Raw genomic sequence first — 21031 nt, 5'->3', positions numbered from 1 at the left:
CTCCCTCTCTCTCTTTCTCTCCCTCTCTCCTTTTCTTCTTTTTTTTTTTTTTAATTTTCTTTTTCTGCAACAAAAATTCAACATCTCAATTTTCACCTCCACAATAGCAACATGAAAATTACCTTTGCATTGAACATTTGTCATCTTTTAATTTTGATATTTCACTTGAATATTGTCACATTTATTATCATTACAATTCAAAAATATTTCAAATTTAATCAAATAACATTTTTTATTTTATTATATTAAATTAATTTAATAGTAAAACTGTTCTGTTTAACATCATGATAATTATTTTTTTTTATCAAATTTAGCAAAATGATACATTATGATAAATTTTTGATTAAGATTATTTATCTTAATTTCTTCTAATTTTTTTTTTTTTTTTTTTTTTGACATTTTATTAAATTATTTGAATAAAAATCATTTTATCCATTTATTATTTTACTTTTGAGGAAAAAAAAAAACAAAAGAAAATGATATTTACAATTTTTAGTCTTCAATCAATTGCAATAAATGATTGAATTAAATGTATGATTAAAATTTGAATTAATTTTACTGTATGATATCATATTTAAATATATTAAAATTTTTCAACAGCAAAAAATAAAAAAAAAAAAAAATGGAAAGAAATTATATTTTAAATTTCTAAAAATAGACGCAAAAGATAATAAACATTTGCGCTTTCATTGTTATACTATTTCATGTTTCATGCGCAAAAGTATCAATTAACATATTCTTTACTCCTGTTAAGCGCAATAGTCATTTCGTTTGAATGCTATTTTGATCAAAGCAAAAGAAAAAGGAATGAAAGGTTTTTCTTTTTTTTTATTTATAGCTATCAGAATCAGAACACAGCATCTTCTCATAAAGCTATACACTCGTGTAACCGGATCAATTTTATGTTAGAGCGGAAAAAACCAGTTCTTTGGTATACTGTATAGCTCCTTCAAAACGGAAAGGGAAGGAATGAAGATGTGAGGGGACGGGAGAGGGAAAGAGAGAGAGAAAGAGAGAGAGAGGGATAAAAAGTGAATTTAAAAAGGAATGAACTCATTTTAGTCTTGCAAAAAAGTGACAAAAAATTTCTTAAAATAGTCATTTTTTTTTTTTTTTTTGAATTTTTTCTAAAAATAAAATTATTCTAGGATCAATAAGATGGCTTATTGATTGGTTGTTTTGGTTGATTGGTTGTTTGGTTGACTGGTTGATTGGTTGATTGGTTGCTTAAGTGATTGGTTAGATGATTGTTGGATGGTTGATATTTATGATGTTAACAATAATAAAATTGTTGCTTTTTTTTTTTAACTCTTCATAATTATTTTAATTCTAAACATCTGGATTAAATTTTTTCATATTTATTTCCTAGAAATGTAATAAAATTCATGTGATGATTAATTAGCTGAAAAAGTTTTAATTTGTTAATTTATTATTGATGAAATTATTCGTTGATACATTTACAGGCTAAATTATTTTTCAATTTTTATACTGTTTATTTTCAGGAATCATTTCTACATTATCAGAATAATATCACTATGGTGTGTTACAGTAAGAAATATTAAATATTAGTCGAATATTAGCAGAATTTTGTCTAAAATTTAAAAATTTTCAAATTAAGTAATCACATAAGTACGATAACATGGAAGTTGGTAGTATATCATTGGAATGTGGTTCAGTACCACCTTTTCCGGTTACCGGTATTAATTATTTACCAATTCCGTCATGTCGACAATCTTCATCATCCTCAGCACATGGTTCAGCATTCTCGTCACCAACTTTTTCACCTCTTGCACCGTTGTTGACCAATTCTGAGGTCATTTCTAGTATTTTATTGTTATGCTAATTAATTATAACAAATGAATATCTTAAAAATAACTCAGAATTGATTAACAAATAAATAAATTCATGAAACTTTGATTCAGAAATGATCGATAAATGAAAAAATTCACAAAATGAAATGACCTGAAATTCAAACATTTATATCTTTCAGGTTACAAATTAATCACAAAACATTATAATAAACACAAACACATACTTACATACACATACGTACATGTTTACGTTTCTGTTTACAAATTAAACATTTGAACGAAGTCAGTCGTAAATTTTAAACATTTTGTATTTAAACATTGAAAATGTATTTCTCTGAATTAATATTCACAAGTGTTTATTTTTTCTTTTTTAGCATTCAAATAATATGAAAACTGGTAGTAACGTTGACGTAACAGCCGTAGCGGTAGCAGCGGCAGCAACAACGCATAATCCGTTATCATCAATGACTGTACAATGCTTCAATAATGATTCCGCTACCGCAGCATTTGGAAATCCTGCAACAGCAGCGGCAGCAGCAGCGGCAGCAGCGGCGGCAGCTGCCGCATCACAGCCAAATCCATTCTTTTATGGCACAAATCATTTTAGCTTATCACAGTTAGTGTTAATTTCATTCATTTTTGAACTTTTGAAATTCTTTTTTTGTGAAGATAATTAATTAATTGGCTAATTAATTAATTAATTAAACGCAGTATTTTTTGACTCATTTCATTTAGTTGTTTTTGATCACTTCTAAATGTTACATTTCTTCATTTTTTTTTCCCAATCGACAAAACCTTATCTCTTCTCTCTCATTCTTCTTTCCAATTGAGTTGTATGAGTAATAAATGACAAAACTATGAAATAATTCCTTCTATCGTCTACATCACATTGATTAAAAAAAAAACAAACAAAAACAAAAACAATTAGATGTAAGTAGTTAATTTATAAATTTACAAATTTCAAACAAGACTTTCTAAAAAACTAAGAAAGTTTAAAAATTTTGGGGTGGAAAAAAAAAAACAGCAAAACTAAAATAAACGAATATAATGCATTACAAATTTATATTTTTGAAATTATAAGCTAGAGATTAGATTTTTTTTTGTGTAAAAAAAAAAGGATAGAATACAGAAATAATTCTAAAACATCTATTCCTTTCAATTTTAATTTGAAATAAGTACAATGCCACTTATTGAGCTACATTTCACATTTTTATTGGCCAATAAATGATAGCAATTTGAGCAAAGTGATGGTAAATGATTGGTCTCAAAAGACAGCAACAAATCATATCAAACATATTTGTATTATTGTTATAAGTATTGTTTAGTACATTTATTAGCACAGAAAAAAAAAAAAAAAAAAACAATTGCATATAGATTAAATGTTCAGAATATGCTATTTGCTCAAAAAATTTTTTTAAAATTTCACTTTATAATAAAAATAAAGAAAAAAAAAAGAAGAAACAACAACTTTTGTTGTATATCTTTGAAGAAAAAAAAAAGAAAAGAAAAGACCAAAAGAATTTAAAATTTTCTTAACTTAATTATATCTCATATTTCTATAAAAAATTTTAAAATTTATTTAAACATTTTGTACTAATACGATTATATATCATAGATATAAGATAATATTTCAATAAGCTTAGAAATAAATAAAATAAACTATATCATATTAATGATACAATAAATATTAAAATTATTGAATGATAATTTAAATAATTTTATTTTGAAATAATTTGAACAATTATTAAATGGTAATTTAAATAATAATTTAAAATGATTTCTAGAATAACATTAAAATTATTATTAAATAATAATTGTACAAATTAAAATAATTTATGTATTATATAGGAATTAATTACTTCCTTGATTAACTCTATTATTCTGTTGATTACATCAATGTTTCAAAATGGTTTTATTGATAAAATGTAGGACATTTACAAATTTGTAATAATGAAAAATCAATTTGCATATTTATTTTTATCTTTTTTTTTTCTGACTTTTTTTTTTTGAAATAATTACATTTGGAATAATTCATGTGATTTTCATGTCTCATCACTTCTTCTTCTTCTTCTTCCCGCATCTTGTGATAGCTGACCTTGCAAAGCAAAATCATTCTCAATTCTTATAGCTTGACATTTTATTTCCATTTTCATCGTGTTTCTTTGCCATTTTATGACCTCTTAAATTGGCACTTTAAAACTATCAATTCTTTTTCTTTTTCTAGTATTTTTCTTATTTGATACATTTAAATAAATGAGAAAAGAGAGAGAGAGAGAGAGACAGGGAAGAGGAGGTTGTATATGATTAACAAAATGTTATCATATACAAAAAAGAAAATCAGTTAATGGATATTTGAATATTAAATTTTTATAAACGCACTGCATAAAACAAACAAACAAAACAAACAATATCATTATTATCATTATCAAAGTAATTGAATGATCGTAATCTTTTTTTTTTTTTTTTTTACTTTTTTCATTTTTCTCTTTTGTCTATGAATAGAAGAAGATACTGTAATGTTACTGATAAAAATGAAATAAGAAAAAAAAATAAATAAATAAATAAAATACTATAAATGATATTTTTTGCATCTATTTATTATATCATCAAGGGAAAAAATTAGAGAAGAGTATTTGCTATATAGAAGAGTAAACAATTATCATATCTTCTTTTTTCTTCTTCTGATTTTCAATGATAAAGAAATAACGAGAAAGACAGAAGAGAAAAAAGAAAAAGATTGCCAAAAGTTTACAGTCGATGATAATACGATAATAAAAGTCTGGGAAAGAGAAGGATGATGAAGCATCAATAAGAATTGTTTCAAAAAATAAATAAATAAATAAAATAAAATAAACAAATCTAAAATTGATATACATTATCCTATCAATTATTAATTACCTTTTGCTGAATAAGACAAAATTTTGCATTGATTATCAGTTTTAATAGTTTAGAAAATTAAAAGACTTTTTCCCTTTTTCCCCCTTTTTTTTTTTTTTTTTTTCTGTATATTCAATTTTCTTTCAGTTAAATTCTAACATTTTCGTCCAAATGTTATTATTATTATTAAAACTAATCAAACAGTATAGTTTTACTAGAAAATTCTAGAAATTATATAATTTTGATGATTGATGAAAGCTTTGTTAAATTGATCACATATTACTAATTTTTATCATAAATCATTTTTATTTTCTATTTTTATTTATTTTTTTTTTCAATTTTCACTTTCTTCAGATATTATTTAAATATTAATTTTAACATATTATAATATGTTGAAATATTTGAGAATATTTAATTAAAATCGATTATTCAAAAGAAGAAAATATAATTCCCATGCAACAAGCGTTTCTATCTCCAACAAAACTCTCACATTATATAAATGCAACTTGATATGATCGAGTTGCATATCGTGGTCAATTAGCGGACCATGGGCTGTGAAATGAGTGTAAACAAATGGTTGACAACGTGACACGTTGTCCAGGCACGTGGACGAGTGACGGAGGCATTGATCAGTTACAGCTTAAAGAATTGATACCTTTTTGTGAATTAAAAAAGTTGAAATTTTATATAACAATTCAAGATTCTGATTACTACTTTTTGGTGTCAGATTTGTTTAATCTTCATTTCCTTGAAGATGATTGTATTTCATAGTCTGATAGCTCTAGCTTGATAATGTGAATTCAAACTAGGATGAGCAGATTCTGTGATTTGTCTTTGTTTTGTTTCTAGGAAGCATCAACTTTTTTTATTCTTACGTCCGATTCTGTCAATGTTTTCTTCACTCATTCTTTTTTTTTTTAGAAGGGAGTGGGGAGCTCAAAAGTTTGGGAACCTAGTTATTTCGAGAATTAAAGATATTAAAAAAATAAAAAAGATGGAATTTTTGATAAGTTACAAATTTATTCCTAGTTTTTTGTACCTAAAGATGAAGGTGTGAAAAACCTCACAAATGATTAGACAAGTATATTGAAGACAGAAGGGTGGGAGAAGGATTAAAAGGATTTTCTCATGTCTTGTATTTGTTTAAAGTTAGCTTTCTTATTCTAAATTCAAGTATAAATCATTAGAAAGCTTTTCATTTTCTTTTACTCTCAGTTATGGAAAGTTAAATCAGCTGACAGCATGAATATTCGTACTTATGGCATAGGGTATTCGCTAATGAGCAGTAAGTTTATTTTCCGAATAGAGAAAGATTTATTTGGGAAAATCTTTCCAGTGTGAATATCAGTGAATATCTTGTTTAAAATTCATGATTTCATTATTCACACAGTTTACTGTATTTTTACACTTTTAGAAAAAAAAGAAAAGAAAGAAAACTTTTGGCGTTCAATCTCTGGACTTCAATCTCCGGCTTTTCCGCTTTTATATAGGTTGTTTGTGGGACATCGTAAGAGACCAACTGATCTTTAATAACTTTACTTTTAAATCTTATAACACTATTGCTTTTTTCTCATTTCAGAGAAGTGTTGATGGCTGCTTATCATCGTCAGGGTATGCATGCACACATGGCACCAACAAATTTGGCAACACCAATTCAGTCACTTCCACCAACCTATTCATCTTGTACATCACTTAATTTACCTCCATTCGGAATACGTAGCACGAATATTTCTTCCTCATCCTCTTTGGAAGGTAAGCATTTCAGTAATCTGAAAATTTGCTAAGGGAAGCATTGCTGTTATTTTATTTACTTATTGAATAGAAAACTTCATATAATCGAGGAAAGCTTAAGGTTGAAAAGAAAAAAAATAATATATATATATATATATGCTCCAAGTTTTGTTCTTTCTCTTTCAGAATACCATGTTTTGTGTGATCTTGGTTCGAAGTTGGCTTAATGTGTTTGCAAAACTATTTTGCAGATTGTTAAAATATATTTGCAGCATTTTTGAGTTTAAATTAATGAAAAAAAAGGAGCTTTTTGAGTTTAAGTTAACGAAATAAGAGTTTCAGGAAAATATTCCTCAAAATAATTTTGTAGCATTTTGCGCATTGGAAGATGGGACCAGTTTATTGAGGAATCTAGCTGAGCTATACTGCAGTTCCTAAAATTATTTTGAATGCATAATTAATAAGTTATGCACCAGAAAAATAGATAAGTAAGATAAAAATTCCATCTTTCACATTCATTTGGTGATATCAACAGACTAGTTTTTGATTAAGCACTTAGTTGATTCATTGTGATAGAGATTTATGTCATTTATTTTTCTTAAGCCAGATAGAGGTGTCAAAAAAATGCAAAACTGTAGCCTTTTCATATCACTTCAAAATGCATTCTGTTTCACTGTCATAATTTTGATTAATGTTAAACATTATAACGGTGTTGCTAGAAATGCAAAGCGTTTTTGAACTCTATTTTTACAAACTAATTCGTTTGACCTAGCTGGAAACTGGTTAAGTTTGAACTGCTTTGAGTTACTAAGCAAATGAAATATTAAAATTACGGTCAAATAACAATAAAGGACCGGTCAAAACAGGAACAGATAATATTGATAAAAAAGAAGTCAAATAAGAAGTTCAAGCAAACCTACTAGCCTGATCCAAAGTAGAAGCTACAAAACGTTTGTTCTATATAGTAACTATAAAATTAATAGTACCAAGTAAAGAACCAATACCTCCAGTATGCAAACTCAAAATCCAACGAAACTTTAGACGGAGGGTAAAAAGTTCAACTACCTAACTCATCACCAAGAGCACTTCATTGTTTCCTTAACTTGTTATGAAGCTCCTTTTTTTCATAATATGTCATTTTTTTTTTTTTTTTTTGATTTCCTTGCTTCATATATTGCGAATCAATGATGATGTGTTCAGATACAAAAAATTTCATCTTTTTATTTAAAAAAATTTTTTCAAAAAAAGATTCTTCTATTACTTCACTTTTCTCATCCATTTTTTCAGTACGGTCCCATAAAAATTCCTTTTTCGTTAAAATGACTTCGTAAATATATTTTACTAACTTTCAACTTACGAAATATTCGCAACTTTCAGATTTAGCGCTGGATTCGTTATTAGGCAGTGAATATAGACGGAAGCGTAAAAACGAGCGTTCAATAAGCAGTTTGCATACGTTTTCCGATAGTGGTACATCGGTAACTTCCTCAGGTTCTTCAATGCAATCAACGTTGATTAGACCTGCACCTTTAACAACAGAAAATGAGTCTATGTTTCATTCACAACTAATTATCAGTGATTTCCGACATACTGTAGAACAAGCGCAACATCTACACTCAGGCAAAGCCACTAATTTGGTACGTTTTATTTTGATGCTTTTTAAATTATATTTTAGAATCACTTCAGGCTGTAGGTTTCTTACTTTATATTAAAGCAATAATAAACGTATTTTAGAGTAATGGACCTGAGTTGCAAAATACGAATACCAATATTCTCGACCGGAGGTAATTTATTTAATTTTTTGAGGCCGGTATTTAACCTTCCTAATGATGTATTTGGTGGCTTACTCGACTACTGAAGTAAATAGAGAAAGTGATGTTTTGTAAAAAAATGTTTTTTTTTTTTTCAGGTTACCGATTAAACCTGTTGAAAACGAACATATTGTTACTACTCATATTCAGAATTATGGTGGTGTCGTGCATCATACTCAAAAAATGCCTAAAAAGACGAGCATTAATGGACATAGTACAGGGCCATCATCTTCAGCTACACAAAAGGAAAAGTTGGTATTTGTTGTATTTATTAGTATAGTTGTTTCTTCATTACATTTTTTTTTTTTTTCGATTCTTTTTTTCCCTTATGCGAATAACATCAAAAATTTCTAAATTCAGAAATCATTCATATCTAACAAAATCGAATGCACGGAACAGTACTGCTCCACTCGTTGTAACGGAAGGTAATTCGGCTGAGAATGTTGATATTGAAACATTAGAAGATCTAAGATGTGAGTGGCAAGGATGCAAAAAAAAATTTACAAGCCAGAAGGTTCTAGTGGACCACGTTTTTACTGCTCATATCCAGGTTTGCTTTTGAAATTAAACTAATTTACAACTTCATTAGGTCTTCAGTACTTTGGTTTCTCTCACTCATCTATTAAAAATTCATATTATTTCAAAATATTAACTAAAATTTAAAAAAAAATTTTTTAACAGGGTTTTATTATACTCTTTGAAGAAAATCATGCGATAAAGTGGATGAAAGTATTGATGATAGACTTTTAATCTCATAAAATTAAAAATGCACTCATTATAAGTACACCGATTAAATTATGCGAATTTATAAAGCATTTATACTTTAAAGATATGTTCACTTATAGGATAATGTTACAATTAAGAAGATAACAATATAGCCATATACATATAGCATAAAATGATATACAGTATTTTTTGTATTTCATAAAAATTTTGAATATTGGTGTTTTTTTTTTTTTCTAGACAACAAAAGTTTATACATGTTTATGGGAAGGCTGTAAACGAGAAGAAGCATTTAAAGCTCAATATATGCTTGTTGTACATGTTAGACGTCATACGGGTGAGAAGCCTAATGTCTGTACGGTATGTTTTTTTCAATGTTATATTAGACGTGGCGCTGCAAATAGAATTCAGCTACGTGTGAAACACAGTTCTTCGCTTAGGCTTGAGTTTTCTTTTAGTTTCAACCAGCTTTTATCTTTGAGGCCAAACTGACAGCTGTATTCTTTCTTTGGCCTGACTACTGGTTGGATTTTTCTCTCTTAGAAACTACCATTTTTGGAAGGAAAAATTTGTAAAATTTTCAAAACTACTGTTAATTTTATATTGCACTCCTCTAACTAATTGGTCTTGTTCAAAAATACCATATTTTGTCAAGAAGTTTGTTCTAGTATCCTGGTTGTGATAAATCATATAGTCGGTTGGAAAATTTAAAAACACATGTACGAACACATACTGGAGAGCGTCCATATCGATGTGAATTTCCGGAGTGTGGCAAAGCTTTTAGTAATGCATCCGATCGAGCAAAACATCAGAATCGCACACACTCCGATACGGTAAATAAACCAATCTTCCTTTTTTATGAACTTCTATGATTTATTAAGCTTTATTCTGAACTTTTTTATTTTTTTTTTCAATTTCAGAAACCATATCAGTGTATGATAAATAACTGCATAAAAAGCTACACAGATCCATCATCACTGAGGAAACACATTAAATCGGTTCACGGTGATGAAGCGTATGAATTAGCAAAAAAGAATAAAGTTTATCCAAAGCGACGTAATGGTACGGCATCAGATACAACGCAATCTTCATCAAGGTAAGAGTCTTTGCTTTTCGTAATTCAGTTTGTATTAGAATTTAATTAAATTCTAACCAAGTTCTCTTTCATGCTATCGTTCCATGCTTCATTAAATTTTAAAATATTCAGATAGGATTCAAAAGAATTTTTTTTCTTCGATCTTAATTGTGTTTAAAATCTTAGTATTATATTTTTTAAAAGGATTATGTTTTTTTTTTTTTTTTTTTCAGGAGTATTATTGATAAGACCAATGATGATAGTGAGGATGAAATATATCGCATCAATTCCCCGACACAGATGCTGTTATCTGCTTGCTTACGTACTGTCGAGAAAAGTAAGCTGGCTTATGAACTATTCAGTATTTGGTAGCAGATTCGTCGTGGTAATTTCATTATCCAAATTTTTCAGTTAATGAAAACACACCTGAAGAGAAAATTCGTACAGGCAAAAAGAAGCGTCCAAAGCGAACACCTCCTTTTCCTGATGTTTGCGTTAATGCACATTATAATTCCAGGTAAACACTTATTCACGCAAGCTTCTTCCTTTTCTCAAATATGCTAAATGTCGTAAAGCGTTGTAAAGTATGTACTTGAAAAGTGTCATGTATTTCAGTGTTGATCCGTCATCTCCAGATTCTAATGGATTCAACGGACAAACAGTAACGTCAGTTAATTCAAATTCTAATTCCGGTACGGTGCAAGTTCCACATCCATCAAACGTAACGAACAACAATGGGAACAATGTTTCGATGCTTGGTGGTCGTAGAGATTTTTGCGTTGATCGTTTTCTTCAAAACAAAGGTTTTTTTTTTTTTATTTTTTGATCTTAAATGAATTGTTTTGAGATTCAAGGAAAAAAGAATTAAATTGGAGAGAAGGAATTTAAAAATTTCAGAAAATAAGTGGTGAGGGATGTTTACTTCATTACATGTTGACAATATGACAATAACAATATATACTTTTTACTCATTTGCAGGACATTTCGATGACAGAAGCCTTAATGGGAGTATATCTCATCACGAATGCCAGTCTCGTTACGATGATTCATCACCATCACCACCTGCGGCAAGAAATAATGAAATGGCGAAGTATCAGAAAGGTTTTTTTTTTTTTTTTTTTTATTTTGATTCTTTTGCCGATAATACTATATTCTTCCTAAGCGCTGTATAATGAAATTCAAGAAAATTCAGCACATATGATCTGGATGTCAAACCGGCTTTTTTCAGATGTTGAAGGTTACATATACAATCCTGAAAGAGTTTCTCCGGTAGTGCGAAATGCTTCACTCGATTGTAATGTTGTGGGTGTTACTATGGGTCATCCATTGTTGCCCAATCAAAAGTTTGTTTTGAATATTTTTTAAAAATCTTCAAAATTATTCCAGTAATCTAAAGAAAGACTCAAAGAAGTAATTATGACGGAAGTAAGAAATAATTAGCTTTCAACACACGTAATGGTAATAGTTCAGCCGTTCGGTGGAACAAGTCGCGTACGCTATGGAACGCGTCAACTTGCAACCAACACCAAATATTCGTCGTCCGGTTAATCAGCATATACAACGGCAAGGATATTATAGTAATCCGGTATGATGCTATGTCTCATACTGCAACCTGAAAAAGAATTTTTAAATTAAGAGTGACATTTTTGTTGTTGTTTTTGTGTTTTTGTTCATGTCAACTAATAGCTTCTTTTTTTAGTATGATGGCGATTATGAGGATTTCGATCCGATGGATCCATATCCAACCTCTGTAGGTGAGAGTGGTAGTGTGGTTACAACTATCACGCCACCAGCAGGCCATCGAAAATGTAAGAGTTTATCAATTAATAGTTTTTTTTTCTTCATAAAAGATTTTTTATATTCAACCGTGTGATGTTGGCTCAGTATAGGTAGACTGTTCATTATCTTTAGATATTTCCTGATTGTTTTATTGAAGTTGAATTTTAAGTTATAAGACTGAATAGAGAATCGTGAAGTTAGAAAAATTTATAAAGCTCATATTTTGAAAATTTTTCATGGATTTTGTAATTTTCAGATTCTCCAGTGACTGTTGTTGAACAAGCGGTGCAAACGTACGATTGGGGAGTACCAATAAAGGAAATTGATGTAGCTGCACCCGTTCGAATTCCAACAGTACGATCGGAAACTATGGAAACAGAAAAGGGACCAACAATGGTAAATTTCTTTATTTTCTGAAGCATATTTAAAAATATTTCATTGAAATTTTTGAATGATAGCTGTCTAATGTTATCGAAATTAACCAAGTATTTTTCTCCTGGAAGCCAAAAAAAACTGCTATATGTTAATTAGTTGGAGTTGGGCCGTTCACTGCATTGAAATATCTTTGGATCAAACGAAATTGTTTGATAACTTTTCAGGGAACATGAAAGTTCAGATATTCTAACAGTGATCATTTACACCGTATAGTTTAGTTCATTTGCATCTTCTGAATTTCTCATTCAAGATTTTGAACTAAATTGATGCATATTTCATTAAAATCATTTGCAGACATGCTTAAGACCGATGAAATTGCCAATTCAGCGGCCAGAAGAAGTACAAGATGATCTATATATATATAATAGTAATGCTACTGCAACACCGGCAGCTCTTTCATCCCACCATCCAATGAAAATTAAAACTAAACAAGAGTGTGGTATTTACAAAAACGAACAAATAGGTTATTACTATTATATGTCTGAATAAAGATGTTGTTAATAATTTTTGTAATTGTTAACTGTTGTTGTACTACTTTCATGTTCGTTGACCTATTGCAAACGATTATGTCTGTGGTCTATTAATGCGGTATCTTGTTGGTATATTTTATGTTTTTTAGGAGCAAAGGTAGCATAATAGTCGTTTAGAATTGGAATAGTTTATAATAGTTCAATGTTTTCTGATGAACCAGGGTGCAGTAAGTAGGTTTTTATGGGTTGTGTGATTCTTTTTAAACATAGACAGGAGGAATTTCTGTTTAGTCATAGTTAGTGATGTTATAACAGGTTTATATATTAATCTTCTTTAGTCAAGGGAAGCTTGATTACAACTTCTTTCAATTTAAAAAAAGAAAAATTTTTTTCTTCGAGTAAGAGTAAAGGTTTTGCAGAGAAGCAATGTACAGCAAGCAGGACACATCAATCAAGTTCTGTAACTGATAGAAATTACTGTACGGAATCGTTACCAACAAATGATTTTTCATCAGATCCTGTACTTCCAAATGTCCATATGCAACAGATGCTTGGTGGTACAGTAGATCCACAGTATCCAGTATCCCCAAATACATACGATCATTCGGCAGTACCTTACGGGAGCCAGTATACGGACCCTTTAATGATGTCTTCCTGCATGCAAATCAACACCGATAATGTAAGTAAATATGTGCTTTGCGGGGTTTCTAACCTTATATATATGGTTGTGAGATTTGAATGCTTATCCGGTTGCGTACGTTTGTATTTGTGTTTCATTTGATATATCTTTTATATATTATGCATGTTTGTGCTCACTTTTCTATCTTTTATATTTCGAGAAGGCATAATTTCACAATTTTTTTTTTGTTGAAATGTTACTCTAAAAACTCTCACATTTTGATGATTGTTCTTTCTTTATGTTTGTTACATTTGTCTTGCTTTTTGACACTCTTTTCAAGCATTTAGCTTTATATTTCCTTTCTGTAGTACGTCAGATGGTGAAAATTCACTTCAGCTATATATTCGAAAGGCTATATTATTCGAATAACGGTTATATTATTCGAACAGCAGTTTTGCCGTTTTTTGAATTTTGTTTAAGGTCACAGATAACTGGGAGCGAATATATTTGGATTTCATGTCTTTAATTCTCTGTCGACGAGCTTGACAATTTTTCTGCATTTAGATTTCATGTCTTTACTTCTCTATCGACGAGCTTGACAACTTCTGCATTTAGATTTCATGCACACTCTTTGAATATTTCGAATTTTAATTCCATTTGCTTCTCCGCATGAAGTGCTACCTTAATTATATAGACTTTTCCCTATTTTCTTTCCTGCTTTCTTTGCATGTTTGTAATTTCAATTAGATAGCTATAGTTGCATAACTTTTTGAAATATTACACCTTCATAATTGCAACTTGTCCTTTTTTCATAACATCGCACGCACATAACGTTTTAATAAATCTTATGAAATATGAGTTTATCATATTTCAGTCTAGATACGGAACAGATAATTTCAATGTAACGGATCCGCATTCGAGCAGACTACAAATCGAAATGGTAATTTCGAACATTATATCATTTTTAAATAATAGAGCAAGGGTTATCATATAAAAAGGTAATGGTTGCAAACTTCATTCAAAGTTGGACATATTTGTGCAGTATATTAAGACAAATCTGGATGCTTCTTGCACTGCTGGAGAAATTCGATAGAGCAAAGTGTCGTTTGAAGTTTTCTTTATAAGTAATTATTCATTTTATGAAAGCATGTTCAGTTCTATAAACTGATCAACAATCCTTCTAGCAGGTAAATTGAAAAAAGTGATTAAAAAAGTGTGATATTTTCATTAAATCGATTTCATGATTATTTTTTAAACACTGAAATGTTTAATCGTAACCTATATGCAAGTGCAATACCAATGGAAAACAAAAAAAGTTTATTCCAGTTAGAAGGTATCGTGCATTGAATATCTTTGAATGATTAAAGTATAAACTATAAAGTTATAATGCTACAAAGAACAGAAAATGGTAAAGCAGTTATAAAAATTTCAATTATCAAAAACTTTGTTTTTTTTTTTGATGTAACATACAGTTTACGATGCAAATTTTCTAAAACTTTTTTAGAAAGATTTTTTTTTTTAATGCATCATTTATTTCCAGTAAGTGATTGATTGGTTATATTTTCATTAAATCGGGTTTATGATCTAGATTAAGTACTTCCCAGAACAATTTCTATTGTTTACATTACTCCTTGATATAATTGGGATTGAATCTTTTTTTTTTTTTTTTTTGAAATTACTAGACAAAACTCATAGATCTTTGAATTAATTATATAAATTTAATTACAAAATCGAAATTTTATAGCCAGAAAAAGATTCACTGCAAGATCTTGGTAACGATGATTTATTTGGTGATTTGGCTGGTATGGATCCAATTGTTCTTAGTAATGTCAATGAATTAACATCTTCATTTGAAAGTATTGAATTGAGAAATATGGAACCGGAAAGATTAAATACGGATGAACAACCGACAACAGAATGAAATCTCGTCCATTATTCAAATATGAATTGCGATGATAAGTGCTACTGCTGTACATTTTGCCATCTGCTGCTTCCTCTCTCGCAATACTACTAATTAAGTTTTTTTTTTTTTTTACATTACTAACTCTTTCTTAGTTTATATATGTATATATATATTTTGCATGATATAATTTCTAGTTTATTCAGGATGTCAAATATCATTTTTAAAACATTTTTATATTCATAGCTATAAAATTTTTTTATTATACTCGTTATTTTTATTAGTTCGTAATAGCATAACTCCAAGTTTCATTTGTTCATCTGGTTTAATTTTAAAAAATTTGCAAAATCATCGTTCTTTGATTCAGTGATAGATGCTGCTCAGAAGAAAAATGAGTAATTTGGAGAATTTTTTTTTTGAAAAAATTTCTGATGAATTTTTTTCTTTTTTTTTTTTTGTTGCATAAATTTTATGCTTCCAGAATCATATGAAAGAAATTTAGTTGTATTCATTCATTACTCATCAGCTAATGATGTAACATTTAGAATTTGATTGTTTAAATTCTGGCTTAAATTTTCGAAATGTCATTAACAATTTTTTTTTTTTTGTACATGTATAGTTTTATATCAATAACATGCCCCTTAAAAAGAAAGAAAAAATTAAAACTAAAATTGTATGAAAGCATAACGATCAAAAATGATGCATGCAACAAAAGCATAAACTTATTTAAAACAAAGTTTAAATATGAAAAGAATTATACATTAAAGTATATTCTATAAGAGTCTGTCATAATATTTCAAATAAGAAAACAATGATTGACATAGTATATAAAATATAAATGTCATACCGATGTGATTACATAATTTCATTAAGAAAGTTCATTATCAGGACAATATTAGTTATATATTGTGTATATCATTTTTGTTGGTTTATTTAAAACAAATGATAGAGGGCTATTTTGTGCCTCTGTAAATTCTTTTTTTTTTTTTTTTAAATTTTTATTTTTTGTATCTCTCGAATAATATACTAAGCAATTATTAATATAATAATTGCTACGAACTATTTTGCTCTTTTTTTCTTTCCGGGTCATATTAAATATGTACTTAAATAATTTTTTTCTTTGTATTTGTTCATTTTAACTTCATATTTATATCTATGTAAGTGAAGGACGGAGAGAGAGAGAGAGAGAGAGAGAGAGAGAGAGAAAATTCATTATTCGGGTACTTTTTGTCTACTTATAATCTATCCTTTCTGTCATATTTTTTTTTTCAAATTTCTCAGCTATGAATGCCCTTTCTTTTTCCTTCATCTTTATCTTAAATATCTGAGCAAAACATTTCATAGTGATACTTTAAGTTTTCATATCTTTTTCAGAATTGCAGTTTTTGTATAAATTGAATTTCACAAATGTTAAATCCGAAAAGTGGTAATAAGGAAATGAAGCTAACAATAGAAGTATTGAAGCTAAACTCTTTTTTTTTTTTCTGAAATCATACTTCTCTCTCGACATACTTTAAAGAAAAACAGATTTTTCACAAATATAACAATCAAAGAATAAGTCTTAAGTTTCACTAGTAGTTTTTGCTAATACCAGTTAAAATAAGATTCTAACAGTCAGTTCTTATCATACTTTTAGAAGTTTGGTGTTATTAAGAAGCATTTGTTTGCACAATAAAATGAATCTAAAATCATATTATTGTTCTCTTAGAATGCTTCATTTCCTGTGTTATTTCATTTTCATTTTTTCTGTTGTAATTCCATTTCCACATTTTCATCTTTTCTATCGTAGTTACTTATTTCGCTTTCAATTTTTTACCACTTTTTCTTCTATCATAGTTATCTGCATTATTTTTCTTTGACCATTTTTGACTACTTTAATAAATATTTCTGACTTCGAATTTTTTAAATGATTTTGTCATCTTGTGCACGATGTTATTTTGCTTATATTGTTCATTTTATCACCTTGAACAATTATATCTAAGCTAGTATTTATGAGTGGAACATTTCAATTTCTTAATTTCAAACATGCATCCATTTTGTGATCACTATTTCTAATTAAATGATATTGTATGTGAAATTTGAATAAATTTCCCAAATTCATGTGTTAAGTTTTTCTCTTACATCGTTAACTCTAATAGCTGTAGAGTTCTTTCACTATGTATTTTTTTAGAAAAGCTACTTGATGACTAAGTCTAGGAATATGATATCTCTACTTAGACCACTAAAAAATGGTTCTAGAGAATCAACTACCCCAGGGTTGTCTCTGGTATCACTTTATACTAGAAATACATGAAAATGAAAAACTATAAATAGTTTTTATGCAAAAATGCTACCATCGCAACTTCTGGTTTTGAAATCCTGCCTGTTTCTTTATAAGAGCTTATCCTATTACAAATAATTTTTTCAGAACCCCAAATTTGATTATGTCACATATTTCCTCAAAAGGTTTTCATTGTACTAGTAAACGATTCGACTTCTGCTGAAATCAGAAAGTCTTTTAATAGCCAACACTTTAAATTTGTTAATATCTTAACAGTGCAAATTTTCAATCCTCACCACAAAATTCTCTGTAATAAACATGGAACATCTCTTAATAACTGGCGGCGTTTCACAGAACGAACATTTACCACCGATAATGTAAGTTTTCATCGTATTTTCATGTAATTTCACGTAATTTCTCTTCCAAAAAAAAATCAAGAATATGCTAGATAAACTACTACTGTCAATATTGGTAAAGTTGAATAATTTCTCGAGATTTCGTATTCTGTTATACTCCTTTACCTTCTCTTGTAAAGGACTGATAATCTGTTCGACATATAAACTAAATTAAACGTTTCATGTCTGCTACCATGAGCCAAAAGATATATTTCAATAACTCGGACAGTTATAGTAATACTATAAAAATCATCCATCCAATTGATCTGAACTATTGCTAATCCTAATTTTCAACTAAGACCTTGATTTTTAACTTTTTTAAAACTTGTTCGAAAATTTCATTAGAAATTTAATTCAGCACGGTTAAATTTGAACTACTTTTGAAGATTCATACATTTTTTCGCGACAAACTAGGCAAAACACATCCAAAAAAACATTCGAAAATCATAAAGAAATGCTTCCACTCTTTATGTGATCGTTCTCGCATTCCATTCACTGCAGCAAATTCCACGTCTACAAGGTGTTAATAGGGCATTAATTGATTATTCCCAAAATCCCATGCAAAAAGTGTCCTAAAAATAGATAACGCACAGATTCTAGATCCAATTAATTCCATTTATTTACTTTTCCAAGTTAATTAATTATTCAAGTATCCTCGTAGATAATAAATGCATATTATTCATTCTTATGCAACATTATAAAGTTAGAGATCTAACAAAATTAAAATATACTGAAAGAAATGGCATTCAGTACCAAATTTGATATGAAATAATGTGATTTTAAATAAAAATTGTATTATAATCCCTACTCACTGTAAATTTAGCTTTTAACTATTGATAATTATTCGTAAACTATTTCATACAATACATTGCATCATTAAACACATTAAATTATTCTAAGTTCAATAGAATTCAAAATAAAAATAGAAAGGATGAATATCGTTGTTGAAAATGAACGGTTTTCAATGATGACAAGTGACAAGCGACAAGTGACAAACAACTGACATAATATTATCAAAATAGTCGGCTAAAGCTGAACAGATTGCTTAAAATCAATTTCGCTTCAAGCTCATTCATTCCTTTCCTATACGTTTATGATTTTAAGTCAGCAGAAAAGAATTAAATTTTATAAAAAACGTACATTTCATATAAAAATTTGTAATCTTTATGAAAATTTAATATTCTGTCAATTTCGTTTTTCAATTCTTTTCTCACTCCCTATTATTAATATATAGTATATTTGTTTTCATACTTCAAAACACTTTATCAACCCAAAACAATAACATGGCACCCTCTACCACCCATCCCTCTATCAATCCCAAAAACAGCATAGGATGGATACGAAATTCATCACAAAAGCCCTCACAGTTCAACGAATTTCCATCATCGCTGAGCAGCGATACATTCTTTTTTTGTTTTGCCGAAATTTTATGGTTCGCAACTGGTTGGGATGTGCTATGAAAATGTTTGTCCCGGGAGGTGCGTTCTTTGAGAGGAGTATGGATTTAACTATGGTTGAGATTTGCTGGGTGTGGAGATTGTCTAGAGGTTTACTTATGTTTATGAAGTGATTTGAATTGTTTTATCATTTTTAACGTGTCTTTAAATTGTCGGTGTTATAAGTTGTTTTAATTTGTATTGCACAAAAGGTTATTGTACATATTATGATTAGACTAAAAGTTTTTTGTTTAATTTCAGGTTGTAAAAGAAATTTTAGAATTCGTTTCAATGTATTTTACGAATTGGGAAGAATTTAGTAAAGCTGTAGATCGATTGTATACTAGCAATCCAACACGATGCAGGTTTATTTATTGATCAGAATTTTAAAAGTCATCTCGAGGAAAGTTTTAAAAGGGTTAATATTGAATGTCTGACTCATCATGGCAATTTTTTTTCTTCTTGAGAGATAAGCCTAGTTTGTATTCCCAAAAACTAAATAACTGTCAATGTCAATTTATCCTCCTAATCGCTGGTTAAGCTAAACAGAATAATTCAACAACTATAATTTCCTACTAACCTTAAGAGAAACAAGCAATGTGTATAGATTGTGATCGATCAATATTTGAGACTACTCAATTCAGAATGAGAGCATAGGTAATGAGTTAAAGAAATAGAAGAGTGTAAATAGTGCTGAACAGTTTATTAAATAGTCCTGTTTGTTTTATATTGCATACATCACTTTCTGTTTTTTTAATATTGGCTACTCATCTGATCGATCTATCCTAATGCCAGAATCAGAGAAAAAAGAATCTGTGATAAGAACGTAGTTCTGTAGTGATATGAGAGGGCCAATTCTAAAAAATTTCAAGAATCATCAGTGACAAGTAGCGGCAATCGATTCAACTATTAGTGATTAATGACATGCTCCCTTAGCATAAATATTTTGTGTACTTATGATCTTCGTTACTTGCTTAGAGAGGCATTATCAACTTGATTAATATCTTTTATTATTCATTAATTACTTCAAATTGAAGTTTTTTGTTATTAATTCTCTAATTATTTGCGCTCGTTGCAGATTTGTAACCAAATATAACCATAAAAAAGGTAAAATGACACTGAAAATGACAGATGATGTGGTCTGCTTGCAATATGATACGGATCAGATACAGGATGTTAAACGATTGGAAAAACTTACAGCAACATTAATGAGGCATATTGTTTCCAAATAGACTTTTTTATGTCACTGAATTTGATAGCAGTATTTCTGATTCCATTTTGCCAGTTTATGTTTACGAATATTTTTTTCCATAAATAGGATTTTTCGTTTTTTTTTTTTTTTTTTGATGTGTGGATAATATGAATTAAAATTTGTGCAGTCGCGGAAAGTTCGAGAGTGACCTGAATTCATATACGTATGAATTTATTTGTCATATTAGGAATAATGACTGTAAACTGTAAACCCTATGTTAATATAATAATATAATATTATATACTCTTGTTGATTTGAATTATTTATTTTTGCTTGCTTTGTTGTTTTATTTTTATTACTACCATTGCATTTTCTTATTTGTGTTCGTTAAAAATTTTACATTTTCTAATGATCAACATAACAAACATTGATAGAGAAGCAAACTAAGAGAATCCTTTCATGCTTCATCTACGTAATAACTCTAGTATTATTTATAGATGCAGAGAAAATACTGCTT

General features: G+C 28.7%; 2 protein-coding genes across 2 annotated transcripts; both read left to right on the top strand.

Annotated features, from left to right (window-relative positions):
• Positions 1 to 1639: 1639 nt before the first annotated feature.
• Positions 1640 to 15252, top strand: Bm6594 (Zinc finger, C2H2 type family protein; the record flags this gene model as incomplete). The annotated part of the gene is made up of 22 exons (XM_043077794.1): positions 1640 to 1813; positions 2186 to 2427; positions 6268 to 6440; positions 7797 to 8056; positions 8154 to 8203; positions 8329 to 8481; positions 8591 to 8780; positions 9194 to 9313; positions 9622 to 9786; positions 9874 to 10049; positions 10262 to 10365; positions 10440 to 10545; positions 10644 to 10831; positions 11007 to 11129; positions 11257 to 11371; positions 11499 to 11613; positions 11728 to 11836; positions 12064 to 12203; positions 12537 to 12705; positions 13132 to 13391; positions 14206 to 14271; positions 15076 to 15252. 22 exons carry the CDS (start codon positions 1640 to 1642, stop codon positions 15250 to 15252), a joined length of 3375 nt encoding a protein of 1124 aa, XP_042933728.1.
• Positions 15253 to 19613: 4361 nt separating this feature from the next.
• Bm7482 (signal recognition particle 9 kDa protein homolog, putative) lies at positions 19614 to 20554 on the top strand (the record flags this gene model as incomplete). Its single annotated transcript, XM_001892741.1, has 2 exons — positions 19614 to 19687; positions 20401 to 20554. 2 exons carry the CDS (start codon positions 19614 to 19616, stop codon positions 20552 to 20554), a joined length of 228 nt encoding a protein of 75 aa, XP_001892776.1.
• Between the last annotated feature and the right edge of the window lie 477 nt (positions 20555 to 21031).

The sequence above is a fragment of the Brugia malayi genome (genome assembly GCF_000002995.4).
Source record: "Brugia malayi strain FR3 genome assembly, contig: Bm_v4_Chr1_scaffold_001, whole genome shotgun sequence".
Classification (NCBI taxonomy): Eukaryota; Metazoa; Nematoda; class Chromadorea; order Rhabditida; family Onchocercidae; genus Brugia; species Brugia malayi.
The sequence above is the reverse complement of the archived record's forward strand: the minus strand, read 5'-3'. Positions and strand labels throughout refer to the sequence as shown.